The sequence below is a fragment of the Centroberyx affinis genome, unplaced genomic scaffold (assembly GCF_046629955.1).
Source record: "Centroberyx affinis isolate AG114_WGS23_722 - 3 ecotype Tasmania unplaced genomic scaffold, CSIRO-AGI_Caff_v1 ptg001911l_1, whole genome shotgun sequence".
Taxonomy (NCBI): Eukaryota; Metazoa; Chordata; class Actinopteri; order Beryciformes; family Berycidae; genus Centroberyx; species Centroberyx affinis.
Genome location: NW_027280274.1, coordinates 220,550 through 240,163, shown reverse-complemented (window position 1 = coordinate 240,163; position 19,614 = coordinate 220,550). Strand labels below are relative to the sequence as shown.

At 39.9% G+C, this 19,614-nt stretch overlaps 2 protein-coding genes across 2 annotated transcripts in view; both read right to left on the bottom strand.

Annotated features, from left to right (window-relative positions):
- vopp1b (VOPP1 WW domain binding protein b) overlaps nt 1-5,590 on the bottom strand; it is a gene marked incomplete at its 3' end in the record, with an annotated part of 40,924 nt that extends 35,334 nt beyond the window's left edge. The window contains exon 1 of the mRNA XM_071530305.1: nt 5,508-5,590. Coding sequence (XP_071386406.1) covers nt 5,508-5,590 — 83 coding nt within the window. The remainder of the gene's footprint in view (nt 1-5,507) is intronic.
- A 4,940-nt stretch (nt 5,591-10,530) lies between these two features.
- Nucleotides 10,531-11,070, bottom strand: LOC139653305 (uncharacterized). The gene has a single exon (XM_071530304.1). It carries the CDS (start codon nt 11,068-11,070, stop codon nt 10,531-10,533), a length of 540 nt encoding a protein of 179 aa, XP_071386405.1.
- Between the last annotated feature and the right edge of the window lie 8,544 nt (nt 11,071-19,614).

Genomic DNA, 19,614 nt, shown 5'->3' with positions numbered 1-19,614 from the left:
CCACGTTTTACCCCGTAGGGCTCAACTTATCCCTATCCTGGGGCAAATTGTGTTTGCTGGGTCGTACTTCTACTGCTAATACTTTATCCACAGAAAATGTTATAATTTCCATGGGTGCGCAACAACCTTAAAGCAATACTCCACTTAGTTTTAACATGGGCGTTATTTGGCACTTGACCACCATGAAAACATGAATATAAACTAATTACCAAGATTGGATGCAGTTGGACGAGTTTGTAGTGTTAGGATTTTTACTTCCCATTCATTTGAATGAGGCCACAAAAACCTGAAAGGGCCTGAAAACTGACATTTAACATGTTGGTGAAAAGATTCAGCAATAGATCCCAATCATCATTTGAATGGATTGAACAGAGGAATAAAGATCTTTTTGCACAAAGCTCACCAAATGAATCACTCTGAACGAATCATTTTGGACTTCAACATGTACCGAGTCACCAATGGTACATACAGACGTTTGTATATTTCAGGCAAACATCGAATAATGGAAAATAAGAGTCCACAAATTCACATAATTAATTAATTAATTAATCTAACAGCTTCATTCATGTAATATTTTTACATTAAGCAGTAAAATTAACAGCTAATGTGAGTCCAGTTTAAAATCCATTATCCATGCTTATGGTACTACAATATACAAATTTTGATATTATTTCTGAATATTATTTGACAGTATTTTAGTAAGCTATCAATGAGTAACCACTCTGTCACTGTAATAGTGACTGAGCGAGCATGTGAGCCCTCTACTGGACTACTGAATGTACTGCATAAGTCAGAAGGCTTGAGGATCTATGAAAAAAGTCGAAAAGCTTGAAGGTTTGATTCATTTAGATGTCCTGATTCAAATATACTGATACAACCGAAAGAATCAAACTGCCCACCACTACCTTCTATTTATTCAAAACAAAGGAAAGACCAACCAGACACCAGGTGTTTAGAACAGCAAATAGTAGGGAGTAGCAAAACGGATAGTTAATAACATTAACGATGGTTCTATTCCATTTAGGTTTGCCACAGACATTCCCATTAGCCAGCTTGCACAATACCAGGACCTGGCACTGGAACAACTACGTGGAATGGCACCATCATTAATGTTATCAGTTGCACCTGTGTTCACTCTACTATGACACATCAAAATGGGTGCTGTGGAAAGGGTCCACTACTTTAAAGCTGCAATAAGCAAAATTTTCTGACCATTTAAATTTATAAGTACACTAACAGCAAAGCCACTTCTCCCTCCCTCCCTCCACTGTACTACAGAGCCCAGCCAAGGACAAACATTGCAAAGCACCGTGCATAAAGGCTAACAGCTAAGCTAACCGTACCTCCGGAGAAGTGTCGACAGTTAACGGAATTGTATCCAATTCCGGACACTGTATCCAATTCCGGCCACTCGGTCACTCGCGTAATTTCCGGTGTTTACCGGCATTTTTATACAGAGTTCCCAACCGAAAGCTAAGTGACGTAAATTCATACACATTTCAGAAGCTAGGTATCAAATTTCATAAATACCTATACACATTTAAGCATATAAAACACTAAGTTACAAACGTAGTCACGAACAAGAAGCGGGAAGCCTTAAATCCCACTTTGGGCGACAGTTACTTCATGTAGAGAATCGGTATTGGCTGATAAATGGAAAAATAAGAGCTTTGAGTACATAGCCTGCACTTCTTACAAGTATCTGTAACATTGTGAAGGTACAGGAAGGGTTAATAAAGGGTTAATATCGAGTATATGAATACACCGACACAGACAAAAGTAAGTGTCTGGAATTGGATACGAATTTTGAATCTCAAAAATATCATCCATTTGCAGGGACTGGAAGAAAATCAATTACAAGTTAAGGTAAAAGCGATATTAAACTTTAAAAAAGACAGATGGAGGATTGTTAATTTATGAGAAACTTTAGCGAAAACAGTACAGGATGAAATATATTGGTATATGATTGTGATTTTTTGGTCATATACTGTCCAGAAATGGATACCCTGATGTTACCAGTCTCGCTTTGCCAGGCCTTTTTCCTGCTGAAGGTTCCGTGCGCCACAAACAATGACAAGTGAAGAGGTAGGTAGCAAGTTTACTAGCTTAAGTTTACTCCTGGGCTTCATTGAGTCCGCCATTATGTGATACTTTTCAGGAATGGAGGAGGTGAGGGCTGTTTTTACAGAGTGAAGGAGGTGCCAAGCTAGTTAGCTAGACATAGCACACATTAGCTTCAGGATTAGTTATAAGGTCTGATATCACTTATTGCAGGTTTGAGTTCTCTCTTTTCCTAAGCTACAGACATCAAGGCTGGAAACTATCTGTTTTGCCAGAGGCAACAAGCCAAATGCCACAACTTTTAACACTTTACCAGCCAAATTGGACTTGCCAAATTTCCCACAAGATTATACTAACATAAAAAAAAAATCACATGGTGTCTTTGCTGCTTATCTCGATTTGTTTAATTTGTTTCTTTGCTTCTGGACAACTTTGCATTTTCTCATCTCTCTTTCTCTGTTTTGTCATTTGTAAATTGAACTTTGAATTCAATTGAATTCAACTTTGACTTTTGAACATTTGTTCGCTGGAATCTCATGCTGGCTTTCAAGACAGGGCTAGACAGGGTGTACTAACACAGTAATTTGTCACCTGTCTTACAGTTCTAGCTACTGTCTAATAGACATTTATTTATATGAAGATGTTGTGGATTATTAGTTGAATAATGTATTTAAAAAAAATGAACTATGTGGCTTCCTGCCTTTGTTCAGGGCAGAGCACGAGAGGCAAAAAGGGAGGGCAGAGAGGAGGAGAGAGAAAGCAAGAGAGAGGAGGAAGGTTTTCCCCCAAATTGTCTTCCATTACCGAGCTGAGATCTCTTTATCAATGCTCTCTCTCTCTCTCTCTCTCATCACCACTCTAGCTTTGGCCAGCAGCTAACAAAGCAGATGGATGAAAGTTGTAACTGTGGGAGAAGCATGTTGTCTATCTGAATTAGTACAACACAGATTTAGAGTAATGGGAAGAGCAAGGTAGTTCCACCCAGGCTTACAGGGTACTGAGTAGCCCTGGTACACGACTCCTTGGGAATCTTTTGCTGTATCAGTTGTTGCCTCTCCCAAAGGGCCCTGTGCTAATCCATTAAGATTTCTCCCTACGAAATTCTATTACGAAAAAACTACTTTGAATTTAACTTTCTCAAACAGGTGTCTGTAATCCTCCTTCAAAAATGCAGTGAATGAACATAAAATTTATCATTTGAAGATAAGTAGATCTTCGTCGCTTACGGGATAAGCTCAACCGCGATGTGTTTCTCCCGTGTGAGATGGGACCCAAAGACCTGACAGGCTCTGGGTCTATCCATCACCTTACTGTCCCATCACAGGCTCAATTATTCCACCCCATGAAAAATGGCCCGGCAAAAAGAGCAGCATCAAAACCAGCAGACCCAGTAACTGTGCCTTGCACTGGAACCCAGCAACTCTGTGTGTAGGACGTTACTGCTGCTATAGCTAACGTTCCTCCTGCTAGGTCAATGGAAAGCTGGAATTACATTTAACTGTGAGAGTTTTATGCATTATGCACGATTAAAGATATTTTTTTAAATCAGTTTGGGCTCATTCACTCCCATCCAATTCCAAACAACATAGAAAACAACTCCCCAGACGTCTAATTCGGTCGGTAAAGGTAATCCATCACTGTGTCTTGCAAAGTTGCATTAGAGCGCTAATATCAGGCTATCAATTTTTACATTTTAAAAGATGCTCCATTCACCGTTTCATATTAAAGCCCCTAAGTGTAGAATATTTATCTCAATATATCATTCTCAAATGAATTTTGATAGCATTGTATAATGGCTGTATTAAAATAAGAGCATTGCAGTGAAAATGGGTTTATTCTATGTATGTGTTGCTTTATACGCGTTTATTCTAGGTGTCCCCGGGTCGGGTACATTTGGCAGAAATGTGCAGGACCGACTCAAGGCACAAAGGAGGAGCCTCAACCAAAACAGGAAAAGGACTGCCTCACTCTACTTGTTTGCAGCGTGGAAATATTATGAAAGATTATTTTCCCTGAATAGAAGATTCACCACTCTCGGAATGGACAGAGAGGGCACGCAATTGCACAGTTAAGTGCAAAATGAATAAGGGTCAATGGGGGATTTCATCACAAACCATTGTAATTTGAAGCCATTAGCGGTCTATATTCTCTCATTTCTAGTGAGTGTGTCCATAGAAGGTATACATTTGTCAAATGAATTTGATATATACCATAATTTTTTAAAACATTACACTTTATTTTCTTATCCTATGAGTGACACGTGCCACGCACGTACGTGTTGAAACTCATTCACCTGACGCGGCCAAGAAGAAACAAAAGAGACAGGGAGTGGCGTGTCTTCCATTCAGGGAAGATCATCTTTGGTATTATAAGTGAACAAATATACAAGATACACATACAAGTCCAGATGCTGTCCAGCACCTAGCTAGGTGTGCAGCATCAACTGTTCCTGTAGTTGACGTTACTACAGTCCTGGAATAATCAGGATAACCACATCAAACCCAATGTATTGTCAAGAAGAAGAGATGCACTCTGCTCTACAGCTATTCTCCAGTAGGTTAGCTATCTTTCAGTATCATAGTAGCCAAAATGTTTCGTTAGCATTGCCCAAACTTAATAAATGACTTTATCAATCTATAAAAACAATGGAACACCTTTTTAATATGGGTTTCTAAAGGCAGATAGAAATAGTGATATTTTTGGACTGAAACTGGTGATAGCTGATATTTTGTGTCAAAGTTCAATATCTTTTCATCTTATTCTTGTCAGGATGAAAAAACCTCTGAAATTTACACTCTAAAACCCTCCACTGAAACTCAGACGAATATTCATGCATATTTGTGCAGAACCTGATAAAAATGTATCATTAGAATCAATTCAGGTTAAGGACTTCCTATAGACAACCAGTGTAGTATTTACCCATTCTACAATCAATTCTGCATCATATCATATCATATCATATCATATCATATCAGATGTAGATGACAGTGACTGGAATATATCCAATTTTTAATAAAAGCCCAATATCGACCTGTTTTTATCAGTCTATAACCCCAGGAGTGAGATGAGAATAAAGACATGGGTGATAGAGGAGGGAATCGAGGGAGAGAGACAGGATCAAGTCCATTAGCATTCATTATGGCATGATTTTGTTTCCTTGCTGTATTGCGCCGCACTAGAGAGAAACCCAGTGCAAAAAGAAATAGCAAGGCTCGAGCTGATAGAAGGACAATGTTAAGGTATGGTGCAGGAGAGAAAGGAGGAAGACTAAAAAAGAATACTGGCATTTTTCTTAGCATCTAATTGTGTGCGGGCTGGCATAATATCTTGTTCAATAGCATATATAGCCAGCGATAGCATTCATTTTTGTATCTGTGAACTGAGGATTGAATTTTGGGCATAAAGATGCAAAGAGAGAGAGAGGTAGATAGATGGATGGTACTTACATGAAGTAGATGGGGTACCCGCCCTCAAAGTACCAGCAGTACTTTTTGGCTTCTACACACTGTAAGAGAGAAGACAAGATCATGTTAATCATTTAAAAGAGACACCATGCACACAGCCTGCAGTTTCACTAATTAGGTTACCACAGAGTCAGCTCTATAATAAGCCCTGAAAGTCTCAGACTTGAAGAATGAATGACAACAACACCTATACTTCATGACACTCATATAACTGTTGGGATTTTACTTGTTCAACAAATCGGTTTGTAGGAAAAAGACTTCAAATTTTTGTTGCGATTAGCATTAGACCGATGTATGGGGCCACTATTGGCCTTTAAAGATAGTATATCAGCCAGCATTTATTGTTGAAGTGATCAATACTACACTGGTTGTCTATGATTCTGATGTGACATTTTCATTAGATCCTACATAAGTATGCATACATTCTGGTCAGCATTTCCATCTAGGCATGTGTCTAAGAGGCTGTAGTATTTTCATTAGGTCCTGGTTGAACTGCCATGTCTGAAAGGAGTCATCCCTATGTTCCCAGGGTCCTATGTTCCCCAGATTTATATGGCACATAATGGGAACCTGAAGAAGATGTTCCCCAGCTCTGTATTCACTTAATATGGTTAGTTAGGGTTAGGGTGAGGGTTAAACATAGGACCCTGGGAACATAGGACCCTGGGAGAGCACATATGTAGAATTCGGGAACATAGGACCCTGGGAACATAGGACCCTTTGTCGTGTTCCCATTATGTGCCATATAAATTTGGGGAACATAGGACCCTGGCAACATAGGACCCTGGGAACATAGATACGCTCCCGTCTGAAATGCCTGTGGTAGAAACCTTTATAGACCAGCTGATGGACCGTAACTTACTGCTCCTGCTGATGCTAGTTTTCACTGCAGAACTTAGTCCATTTCACATTCCACTACAATTCAAACAGCTCGTGAAAGCATTTGACTAGCTAGCAGAAGATTAATTTCAAGTTCCCTAGTTTCCTGATAAGATGCATCACGCTGTTTTTCTTTAGATTGTTAGATTGAGGTTTTGCAAATTGTTTTGTTTGACTTCAGAGACAGATTTCATCCAAAATTTCACCCCAAATACTTATGAGGTCTAACACCTCACTGTCCCTCCACTGACTCCCCTCCATCGCAGCTGTCTTCCATGTTTGTATTCACTGAGTGACTCCCGCCAGCGCAGAATTGTGACGAATGTCGATCTAGAGTGACGTAAAAGTCGCATGAATTCCGATATGACTGTTCAGACTGAGGTCGCATTGCAAAAAATCAGACCTGTATCTGATTTAGGACCACATATGAAAGTGGCGCAAATCAGAATTGAAAAGATCAGATTCCATGTGATTTGTGCTGTTCACACTGTTATGAAAAAAAAACAGATCTGAGTCACATATGAGCAAAAAAATCTGATTTGTTCATCTCAAAATCTAACGAAGCCAAGAAGTTTCTGTCATGCTCCCTACAGTGAGCATAAAGCTCATCATCTTATATCATATAGGAAACCATTTTCATAGTCTAATTGGATACTGATTGGAGTCGGTCTGCGATGAAATGCACAGCGGCAGACTCAGCAGGGATCCTCCCGCATCCCATTACTGCAAAACCTCCTTTTTCCATTAATGGCTCAGTATGGACCGAGCCATTTCATAATTGATACGGCTAACCGTTAGCTCGTCGGCCCGACTGGAGAGCACCTTTGATTAACTGCGTTTGAAATGATGCTCTGTGAAAGTATAGCCCCGCTTTGTAGCGGCGGAGAGAGGATTTTCTGCTTTATCAGTCCGCGCCCTGCAAGGAAGGGGTGGAAGAGAGGCCGAGGGTGTCGAGAAGAAAGTGAGACAGGAGAGAGAAAGAGGCGGTTGAAGGCTGGGGGGGGGGGGTAGAAACACAAGCTTAAATGAACCGAGTCTTACTGAAGATGCGCAGGGCAGGGGCTAGCCTCGGGGTGGCAGACAGCATACACGGCTTCACTGCCAGTTGAGCTTTTCATTAAAGTGGGGACATCTCTTCAAAGATAAGCCCTTCAATTGAAACGTCTGGCAAATGAAAACATGCGGCACGGTGGATACGGGTATGAAATGGATATGAAATCCAGACACATCGCCTTTTGTTGCTCGCTGAACTCAATTAACTCCCGGCGGTGATAAAAAATGACATTCACCGCTAAGGAAATGAAAGTGTTTTTGCGCGAACAACCTTGGCGTTTCATCGGCAGGTACGACATCCTCTCCAACAGTTAAAGCAGTAGTCTTTGATTACATTAGCCGACCCCCTCCACTCTTTGCCGACGTGATAAGACAAGGAACAGGACAGTTTTACTGCTGTAGCGTCCTTGAGAATGGGACTTACATAGCTCGGCGTTGCAGAACACACACACACACACAGCGGTTTAAATGATAGCATCTCGCCTTTTTCCTCATCTTTTGCGGTCAATCTTTCCAAACCCCAGAGAATCGGCTGGTGCAGTGCTATAGAACAGAGCCAGCGAGTCAGTCTCTGGCTTGGAAATACTGGATGTGCATGTATTTTAATTGTCTGTCCGCTTGTCTGATCGGCCGTCATACACGATATTTCAGACACTGATTGGATTGTGATGAAGTTTACGGGAATGATGAATCCTCCCTACTTCCAGTAATCTCAAAACTACACTGATTGGCCCAAGAGGAGGCACTGCAATTATAGGTCAAAACAAAGTGACACATTTGTTTTTTGTTTTTTTGTTTTTTTTCAACCTTTATTGAAAAAATGTAGTAAACGTAGTAAAAAGTAATAATAATTATTATTTACCTAAAAAAACAAACAAACAAACAGAGTTGGGATAAATAAACTTAATTAATATAAAATTATGATAAAAAAATACAAAAAAAACATGTTATTCTTCTTTAAAGAGTTCACTGTACAGTTTGACAGTTTTATAACTTTTTTTTTTAGTGTTTATAAGTTTGAGAGTCTTAATATATTCATTAAATTCACATAAAAATCTAGTGAAATTGGGGGTAACTTTTGTTATTTTGCATTTATGGATGTGAAATTTACCATATAGAATCAATACGTTTACAATGAATTCAATGTTATATATATCCTGTTCAAAATGTGTAATGATATTTTTACACTCAATTTTGATATTATGATTAGTTTTACACAATATATAATATTCTATTCGAGTCCAAAAAGTAATTGAATGTATACAATGGTAAAATAAATGTATTAAGGATTCTGGTTCATCATTGCAAAAATTACACTTGTTTTCAATATCTAAAAATTTGGAGAAATATAGATTTGTTGGATATATATTTCATAGACTGTATTACATATATATGTTTATTCCTGCATTTAGCATTCATAATATCAATACCATTTATCAGCAAAAGGGGTTCTATCCTCAGTGCTTCTTGAAATTGAAGATGACTTTTCATTGGATGGGATAGAACAAGTGACACATTTGTTACTGATTAGCCCAGAGGGGGACTGCATCATCCATGCTTACAGTTGCCTTGTTCATTTTTTTGTATGAAAGCAAATGAAGACATTGAGGGAGAATTAATTGCTTTATTTTGTGAGAATAGAGGCAGTGGGTGGGATAGTGGGCGAGTTCGCGATTTTTTTTCCCCCCTCACATTTTCCCTTTTATGTAAAGTTAAGAATGAGATTACTGTTCTTTTGGCATTTGGGGAATTAGAGGGGAAGAGGAGAGGAGAACCCGTTTGCCTTCAGTTCAGCAGACATGGAGGAAAACCCATTTGCTGGTAATGGTGAACAACATAAATGGCCGCCACGCCCAACCGGTGCCATTTTTGCAACGGCGCCAGTTCTGAAAATGTTCAGGGCATCAAAATGTACATGTATAGCAGTTTTGGTGCTTTTATGCAAATCTGAATCATTTCGACAATTTCTAGCCTATAGTGAGGAGTTTCCTAAAGGAGATATATGTTTGAAAAATGTGACATCTTTAGTTTCTGAGTCATGTTCCCGTGTACCTCAATCTTTCCCAGATTCAGGGTTCTGTTTATGATAGATATTGATTCTTGTGTATAGCACTATAAAATGATTCTTTAGGCTTGTACCATAGCAGAATCCTTGATGGTGCTGTAAAGAACCATTTAAGAACGTATGAAATCTTCCAAACCAGCAGTATTAAAATAACTTTTTAAATACCACACTGGGTTCTTTATTCTTACCAGGTTTTTTATTATTATTAACAAATCAGAGGATTGTTTGAGTCGTTATGGTTCAGTGCCCCTAACCAAAGACTCCTTGAGACTTCAAGGTAGATTAAGGCCCAGTTTTAATGATAAAAAAAAGAAAAAAACAACATGGACACAACAAAATCTTGCCACATCTCTGCCAATCTCTGCCCTCTGTGGAAAGCAGAGTGGGAGGCTGGCATGGCAGGTCGGCCTGTTTGGTGGCTCCACACAAACATGGCAACACAATAGGTTATTTGTCAAGCTGTTTGGTGGAGAATGGGACCATACTGAGACACTTTGGCTGCGGAGTAATGACAGGAACAGACGGAGACAGAGTGTGTGTGTGTGTGTGAGTGAGAGAGAGGGAGGGGGAGAGAGAGAGAGAGATGGCAGGCCCCCCCCCCTTCACCCTCAGCATGGTTGTCTGTGACCAGATAGCTCTCCCAGCTTAGCTGCCAACAGTGGGCGTTAAAAACCAAGGTCACTCTGTGGCAAAAACAACCCTGCAGCACATTACCCCAGCTGACCTCGGGAAGCGTCAGGCCGATCAACTGTTTTGCCGATTTGCATGTTTCTCAGGAATATTAAAGCTAGCTCATCAGCCTAAATCACAAAGTAGGGCTGAAACATAAAGTAGAAGAGCGTCCCATCCCCATGAACTGAGACACCATAGATTCACCCTGAGACACCGTAGATTCACCCTGAGACTGCGTAGATTCACCCTGAGACACCATAGATTCACCCTGAGATTCACCCTGAGACTCCATAGATTCACCGAGACTCCATAGATTCACCCTGAGACTCCATAGATTCACCGAGACTCCATAGATTCACCCTGAGACGTCATAGATTCACCCTGAGACTCCATAGATTCACCCTGAGACACCATAGATTCACTCTGAGATTCCATAGATTCACCCTGCGACGCCATAGATTCACCCTGCGACTCCATAGATTCACCCTGAGACACCATAGATTCACCCTGCGACTCCATAGATTCACCCTGAGACACCATAGATTCACCCTGAGAATTCATAGATTGACCCTGCAACTCCATAGATTCACCCTGACACACCATAGATTCACCCTGAGACACCATAGATTCACCCTGAGACACCATAGATTCACCCTTAGACGTCATAGATTGACCCTGCGACTCCATAGATTCACCCTGAGACGTCATAGATTGACCCTGAGACACCATAGATTCACCCTGCGACTCCATAGATTCACCCTGACACACCATAGATTCACCCTGAGACACCATAGATTCACCCTGAGACACCATAGATTCACCCTGAGACGTCATAGATTCACCCTTAGACACCATAGATTCACCCTGCGACTCCATAGATTCACCCTAAGAAGCCATAGATTCACCCTGAGACGTCATAGATTCACCCTTAGACACCATAGATTCACCCTGAGACACCATAGATTCACCCTATTTACCCAAATTAGATTCTTGTCAGTATGGACACTGGTGGGAAATCTTCTCCACAAAGAAAGTGATGAATCCAAACTTCAGAGTGAAATCCAAACTGTCTCCTCAACAGCAGTGAGTCACCAACATTAGATATTTTTCCTTTGGTATCCTTTGGCATAAAGCATTGCAGACCGGCCGGGTTGGTAAACATGAGTGTAGTACTTAGTAGTTAATTACATTCACCTGGTGTCCCAGTTGGCCCCTGATTACACCAGGTGTATGTAATTAACTTGCTGGTAGGATAGAAAACCAGCAGGATTTCTGGGTATTGAAGTCCATGCAAAGTTGCTTCAAGCAGCTTTAAAGAAAGCCCCCGCTACTCTGTCTATTCTTCCTCCTTTTTCTTCTCCCTGTTTCATTCTGCTAATCCAAGTTTGGAGTGCAGACACCCTCATAGCACCCTGCAAGCATCCATCCATCTGTCCATCTCCCCCTCCCTCTCTCTGCATCTATATCCCCGATCTCCAATCTTTAATTCTGGAAGCTGGCAGTTAAATGCTATTGCTGACCATTGAACAATATATTATGAACAGCCCAGCTACTGTTATGAGCACACTTGATGCTCTCTTTCATATCTTCTAATTTTCTATGTCTAATAACTTTATCTCTCTGGCCTCTCATCTCACTACTGGGGCCAATATTGGCCTTTTTTTTTATCAAAAAACAGATATCCTCCAGTCAGTGTGGTTCACTTCTGACATGATGGATATGATGCAGTTTGATTGATTACATATTGATTGCAGAATTGAAGGCAAGGCAAGGCAAGTTTATTTATATAGCACATTTCAGCAACAAGGCAATTCAAAGTGCTTTACATAAAACATTAAAAGCATCGAGACAAAGTGAAAAAGATAAAATTCATATATTGCATTAAAAGAATCAAATCAAGTAAAATAGAAAGATAAAAGAACACAACAAACACAACAAATACTCCCACTTTTAGATGCACATTGTGAGTGAACCCATATGTTTTTCTTTCATTTACAGATCTCACTGCCCAAGGCAGACGAGAATCATAGATTCTCCTCTTGGTCAAACAGTGAAGAATTATTAGTATTAGTAGTATTAGTATCAGCTTTCAAAAACCCATCAGTTCACCTACGAAACAGTCCCTTACACTTTACCTTACACTGTAATGGGGTTTATGGTGAGAGATTCATGAAGACAGTTCCAACATGACTTTGAAAACGGGAAAAATAAAGCGCAATATTCTTAAAATATCTAGAAAACTAAACATTCATCCAGGCATCGCGTGAACTAACGGCTAAGACACAGCTTCAACTGCAACACTTCTCGACTTAGTTCCTATCCATCTACATTAGTTTGGACCTAATTTTTTACTCTGTCAGTAATGGACACCGTCCAGCTCTGTTCATTGTCTTTCTCTAATTGGGGCTCAGTGGAAGCGCTGATAGCGGAAGAAAATGTCCCTCTCTGTTCCCGGGGGACAAAACTGACCATTACACAACCAGAGATTGTGTTTTCCTGCTTTAAAGGCGGCCCAGATGGGTTTTGGCTTGGGGACATTCGGCGGATGAATGGTTTCAGACCGGAGTGCATATTAAGCCTGAAAGAAGCGGGAGGTTGTGGTGATCTCGGATGTGTTTTGCCTTTCAAGTTTGCAGTATAGATGTCATCATGAATGGCGAAGGGTCGATAAATGAAACTCCCCAGTGAAAACCCATTACTGAACATCACTTTGCTCCACTGCACGGCTTTCAAAATAGCTTGAGTTTTGCTAGTTTAAAGCGTGCAAAACTTTCCCCAAGGAACAAAACTTTGAGTGTAACATGGTTTTCTTTGAGCAGGTTTAGACCAATATTTTGGTTTGCTAATGAAGCAGGCCAATATTGATCTGGTATGGTCCAGTCAATGTCCACCTAGACTTGATCAACACTACACTGGTTGTCTATGGGAAGCCCTTCACCTAAATTCTAATGTCACATTTTGATCAGATTCCGCTCAAGTGTGCATAAATATGTTTTATTATGTTTATTATCCTGGATTTCAGTGGAGAGTTTTAGTGTCCCATGATAGTCTAAATCAGTGATTCTGAACCTTTTTCATATCAAGGACCCCTAATTTAGTCCACATTAGGGCCACGGACCCCATTTGATGAGATTTTCTCTCTCAAACTCAAATCTGAGAATATTTTTATTGTTAGATATGATTTTGTCCAGAATTCCATGACTATCTGCATTATAAGTATAGAGATAACAGAGAAACTATGATCAAAACAGTCATTCTTCTACATTCTCTAATTGTGTTGACTTCTAGTTTAACAATTTATCAGTTTGCTGCGGACCCCCTGGAACCCCCTCAAGGACCCCTGGTGGTCCCCGGACCCCACGTTGAGAACCACTGGCCTAAATGATGTTTCAGAGTTTGTCTCTCCTCGCATCTTTTCATTCAATAACTAACATCCCTGTCTCTCCTTCCCTCCTTGCCTTCAGTGTCACGTCCCTTCTTCTCATCTTCTTCCTGTCCTCCATACATCACTCCTTTCTTCCCTTTCCTACATCCACTCCGTCCATCTATCTCTGCCTCTCCGTCCTTTCTTATCGATCTCCTCGGACCACAGAGATGTCAATACCATTAGTGAGCGCCGACGGGCCCGCAAGTGCCATTTGTGTGTGTGTGTGTGTGTGTGTGTGTGTGTGTGTGTCTATTGTTAGGCCTAAAATGGATATTGAGGTGATAGTAAAAAGGCAACAGGGGGAAGCAGGGGAGGAAGAAGAGGTCTAGGTGGTAAGTGCAAGGAGCATATCTCTTAACCTACTGCTCTCCCTGTGTGTGTGTGTGTGTGTGTGTGTGTGTGTGTGTGTGTATGTACAATTATTATTATCCTTGGTTTCAATGGAGAGTTTAAGCGTCCCATTATCTAAATTGCTGTTTCAGAGGCTTTTCCACCCTGACAAGAATACACCTCTGGGGTAAACACTGAATACATCATACATGTCATTCTTTGGATGCAAGCTTCAATAAAAAGAAATGTGCGTAAAATTAATTTTACACCCCAAGTCAAACTTATGCACTGCTGCACTTCTTTTAAAATGTTGTATTTTACTTGATTTTATGCATTCTATGTACTCTATTTGTTAACTTTATTTTTATTATTATTATTCAGTGGGTTTTATTTTCCATCTTATGTTATGCATTCCTCATTTTTATCTTATTTTTACTATTATTATCAAGTGGGTTTTATTCTCCATCTTATTTTGCATTAATTATGGCATTCTATCCCTGTTTTTATGCTCATTCTATGTCTATTTTCATGTGAAGATGCATTCTATGTATTCTATTCTCATCTTTATCTTATTTTCACTATTATTATCAAGTTTTATGTGAAGCACTTGGTGCATGTAATTTCTTTGCTGTAAAGCACTTTGAGCTGCATTTCTTGTATGAAAGGTGCTATACAAATAAAGTTTATTATTATTATTATTATTATTATTATTATTATATTACAGAGCTTTAGTTCAGCAGTCTGCTCTAGTATTTCTTTTTTTCATTTTGTCATGTTTGGATTTAACTGAATTATATCACACACAGTGCCAGTCAATAGAAAAGAAAAGTCTATGTGCAGAACAATCCTTTCCATCAGTCTTGGCTTTTGGCCTCAGCTCTCTCCCATTACAGGGTTAAGTGCCTTGCTAAAAGGGCACAACCCAAGTGTCCCTCCCTGCTCCAAAGTGCAACAACCTCCATTACACCTCCACTTGGGTTTGACCAATATGTTGTTTTAAAGCTTGATACCAATACTGATATTTTTGGATTCAAGCTGATGCTAGCAGATATTCTGTGCCAACATTCAATATTTAAATGTGACCATTTTTGTGCCAAAAGCTCAAAAGAAAATCATAAAAATTCAGTGTTTCCCCTTGGCAGGTTGGAAAAATATTTTGTAATTATAACATACACTAATTAATACACAACAGTTAACAAATAACAGCTCCAATAATCAAATCAAACACAACAGTTATTTGAGCATCATGAAGTAACGCCGTTTTTCTCATATAGGTCATATTTCAATTTCACATCTGAGGAGGGAACACACGCTGAAGCTAATAAAATGTTAATCATATATCCATTATACCACTCGCTAAATGCAGTCACAATATATAATTCTAAGCACAGAAACAGCATCCTCGCGAGCCTGGAAATGGACTGCTTATTAACCGGATGACTGCACACAGCCAGGCCTGCCTCGCATGGGGGGCGGAGGGAGGTGGGGGGGGTGTACGGTGGCCTATACAGGTCAAATCAAGGTCTAAACTTCTCTTTGTTGTTTGGGAGGCAGGGATAAACAAGACCATAAAAGGAGGCCGCGGGGCATTCAGAGTCTGTCATGGGGATGGGTCAGATGATGCTAATTCGTGCTGCTGAGGGGTTGTGCATGGTATCAGTGTGATGGCACACAGGGATGGCAAAAAAAAACGAGGCAAATAAGGCCCGGCTTGAAAATAACCGGAATTGTCCTTTTAAAGGCAGCCAATGTCAGATTTTCACTTTAACCTACAATCATCTCAGTGACACAGAAGATATGGTGGAGGGATGGACTTCTAATCTATTTATTCCCCATTTTGGTTTGTTGTTGTCCCCTGTATTCACCTCAATGTATATTTTATGGGCCGTAAAAAAAAAAAAAAGCTCCTCCCTTATAGCTGGAGCCAATCCCACCCGTTGTGAATGTCCAGGCTCAACCAGCTCCACCTCTCTCAGTGAGGGGTGCGCAGTGTGAAATATGACGGAGCAGGTAGTCATAAGGCTGAAAAACTCTGGTATACTGCCTAAATTGCATTTGATACAGAATATGTATTGGTATTGCTATTGAAGGATGGAAGAACATGAGACAGACCAAAGGAATTAAAATTGATGCTGAATTTGACGTTTTTCTCCTAGACAGATAAACACAATGTACATTATCTAATGTTTGCTATCTCGACTATTGCTATCAGGGAAACTAGCCTTAACCTACTAAACACATCTAATACCTCACTTCCATTACTCAGAACGCTGCTAGCTGTTTGTCCGTTATGCTAACCATAGCTATGTTTAGGCGCTTAGATATTACGGATTGAGGACTAGGCTTTGGAGTAGTTTTTTTGTTGTCTTCTGTATTCTGTTCACTAAATATATGTACAGTGAGCAGAGTTAGCTAACACAACGCAAAGGCACATCTGTTTTGGTGAGCTTCCAAGCCCTACAGCAGGGCTTCTCAAACTCCAGACCAAGGTTCCCCACCTTCAGAAGGCGGCCATTCATGTGCTCACCATGTTTGGTTCCACATATTGATGTGAATTTGGATTTTCCACGACGAACACTGTGAAAAACTCCTACCGCAGCAGTTTGACCAGTGAACACTTAGGTCAGTGCCTCCGCCTGGCAATCACACTTTTTATGCCCAGGTTCAAGGCGTTGGTTACAAGCAAACAGCCATTTCTCCACTGATTCAAGCCACCATACTGTACTATTGAATGTGTGTACTTAAAGTTATGTTTAAGTTATGTTATGGACAAGTTATGGATGTTGATTTACGTTGGTGCGTTTTACTTGCATTGCTCCGGACCATTTAACTTGTGTAAAATTCATAAGTGGACCTTCAATAAAAAAGTTGGAGTACCCCTGCCCTAGAGTGGAACCCACACTGATACCCAGCCATTACTATGATTCAATTTAGCTATGTTGCACTTTGCACCATGTTTCTGGTAACCTTATGACAGACGTCATGCCATATGGCTTCAAATAATTTCTGTAACTTCACATCATAAATGTACTCCACAATCATTGTGGAACTGTTGTTTCAGAATTGATTGATTGCTTACATAAACCTAGCTAATTTAACATCACCAAACGTCAACAAATAGATAAGTTATCTTGTACAAAGTATGAGGATTAATTTGTAATTTGTCTCCTAAGCCTACTACAACCACAGACAGAAATTTACATATACAACTAGCTGTAATTAATACAGACAACAATAGTGACATAGGAGTAATTTCAACACGGTAAAAGCTATGTTGTTAGGCTTAATGCAATTCCCCCTATCACGAGTAGTGGGAAAAACATTATTCATTTTAGCTCAGTAAACAGCCCTGTATGTTCCGCCGGGTTTTCCAGCAATTTTTCTCATGAATCAAATTGACTATTTGACTAATGGTAATTTGACAGAGGACTTTACGCCTAGTAGGGGGTAGGTTTTGGTAGGCTTCCTATATTATATTCATGAAGTACGGAAAAAAAATGACAGGACATTAAACTCTCACGGTGTATGAACATAACAGTTTTAGGAGATGTGAAAGCTTCATATTTTTTTCAAGGAGATATCCTTTTCTGACCAAGTTCAACCAGAGAACCATTAAAACAGATGAAAATAAAGTGGGGACTCGGACCCAATCAAAATAGCAAAAATACAAATGATACGCAAACACTAGAATGCAGGAATAGGCTCTGAGGTTTTGTGAGATAACAAGCAGGGTCAAATGTAAAGAGGCCTATACTGTATAAGCTAGAGTCAACCTATTTTTCAGATCATTTATTGTACAGATGCAGAGACAGACCCAGAATGAGCAAAGCTATTCAAAGTAGGAGAGCAGATCTCCATGTCCCTGAGCCAGTCTCTCACTCACAATACCTGAAGTGTCTGAATAACCACTTTATACACACAGCTTCCTAACTTAAGCCAACAGCTGTCGTGACAAAAAGGGTTCTATATGGCACCAGGAAATGGCTCCTTGCGCTTATACCATAGCAGAACCTCAGAATGCATGAAATGTCCCAAATCAGCAGCATTAAAAGACCTTTTTAAGAGCAACACTGGGTTCTTTATTCTGATTTGCTAGTTTTTAGTTGCATAAATCAGAGCATTTTTGTGAGTCATTACGGTTCTGTATAGAACCACTACCCTAACCAAAGAACCCTTGAAGAACCCTGTATTTAGCTGGTTAGTATGCCACTATCTATACTGTTGGTTTCAGTTGGGGATGCTTATAAGCAAATTTTATGGAAATTGAAAGGCAAATGCAGAGAATTTGCCCCACATCACAAGTGCCTGATGACTTGAAATAAGTATTATTCATAATGTCAAAGAAAACCACCATTGTAATTACTACTTTTTACATGTTCTTTGCAATTCAGAATCGGGCCAATCAGCTTCCTTTAATAAGCCGTGGGCTGGACAAGTGCAGCTATTGTAGATAATGCTACATTCATGTCATATGGGAATAACCATTGGAATGACTTGATGGTTAAAGGCACCGGATCTGAAACAGAGCTGGATTGGCATTGCTCACCATTTTTGAGATATCTATGGATAGCCACTGAGACCTTGTACTTTTTTTAGTTTTAGCTACTAGATAATTACAATTGTTAAATATAACAACTTGAGTTGTTAATGGAAAAATACGCAAAATTATAGAATTGTGTTAGGTAAAATGTACATAGGCGCAACACAACCAGCAGACCACAGGGGAACAAGAGCAGCTTAAAATGCCATGTTCGTATAGTTCTGATCCGTAAATGTTACACTTGCAGTATAGTTCAGGTGTTATTTGAAGCCACAAAGACGCTATGATTGCAGTTTTCTGTAGACTTTGCTTGACCCTGATCAGTTTTTTCACACTTAACACACATTAACTTGATACATTTGAGTTCGTGTTTTACAGCAACCCACACATTACAATGTCACCCACAAACCAAAAATCCAGCAAATATTTGTGTCCTGCCGTGGCATTTTAAGAGTTGTGATCACGAGTTGCGATGACTCATTTTGTTTGTTTTATTAAAATGAATTAATCATCCCCTACTCTTGACTACAGGTATTTACAGAGAAATTGGGCCCATCATGAGACTTGTGCTTACCAGCTGAAAATAGCTGTGTGGTTGTATGATGTTAAGGATTTCTACTAATTGATGTTCACCATTGACTCCCTTAACTATTATAGGATTATATGATAATACACACACACACACACACACAAACACCTCTACACATACACACACAAACTTTGACACACATATAAGCACACACAGGCCTGTGGCATTAGTGTAATACTCGGGGTTAATGCCTGGATAAGGTGAACAAAGCTTTCTGACATCATGGAGTGAGGTAGAGTCAGGTAGAGCTGTGCTAAGCCCCTGCTTAACCTAACAAGCCTGACCCTCTTCCTAAATTTACATCTGACTCTCTCCTGTCATTCAGCAGCACTAGAAAATACCAGAGACAATCGAGAGAATCAACTGTTCAGCTGAAACTGGCCTTTCAAAGATCTATCTTTATTGGCATAGATCCCACTTTTAACGTTCCCATGAATTAAGACTGCAGTGAAACCCTAGGGTGATGTGCAAGACAATCAGATTTGCGTCCTTTTTAAAGAAAAGGGACCATTCTCGTAAAAAAAACGAGAGATT

Bases quoted from the DNA above. Each gene is read 5' to 3' on its own strand.
- LOC139653305 (XM_071530304.1), bottom strand. From the start codon at position 11,070: ATGGAGTCGCAGGGTGAATCTATGGTGTCTAAGGGTGAATCTATGACG.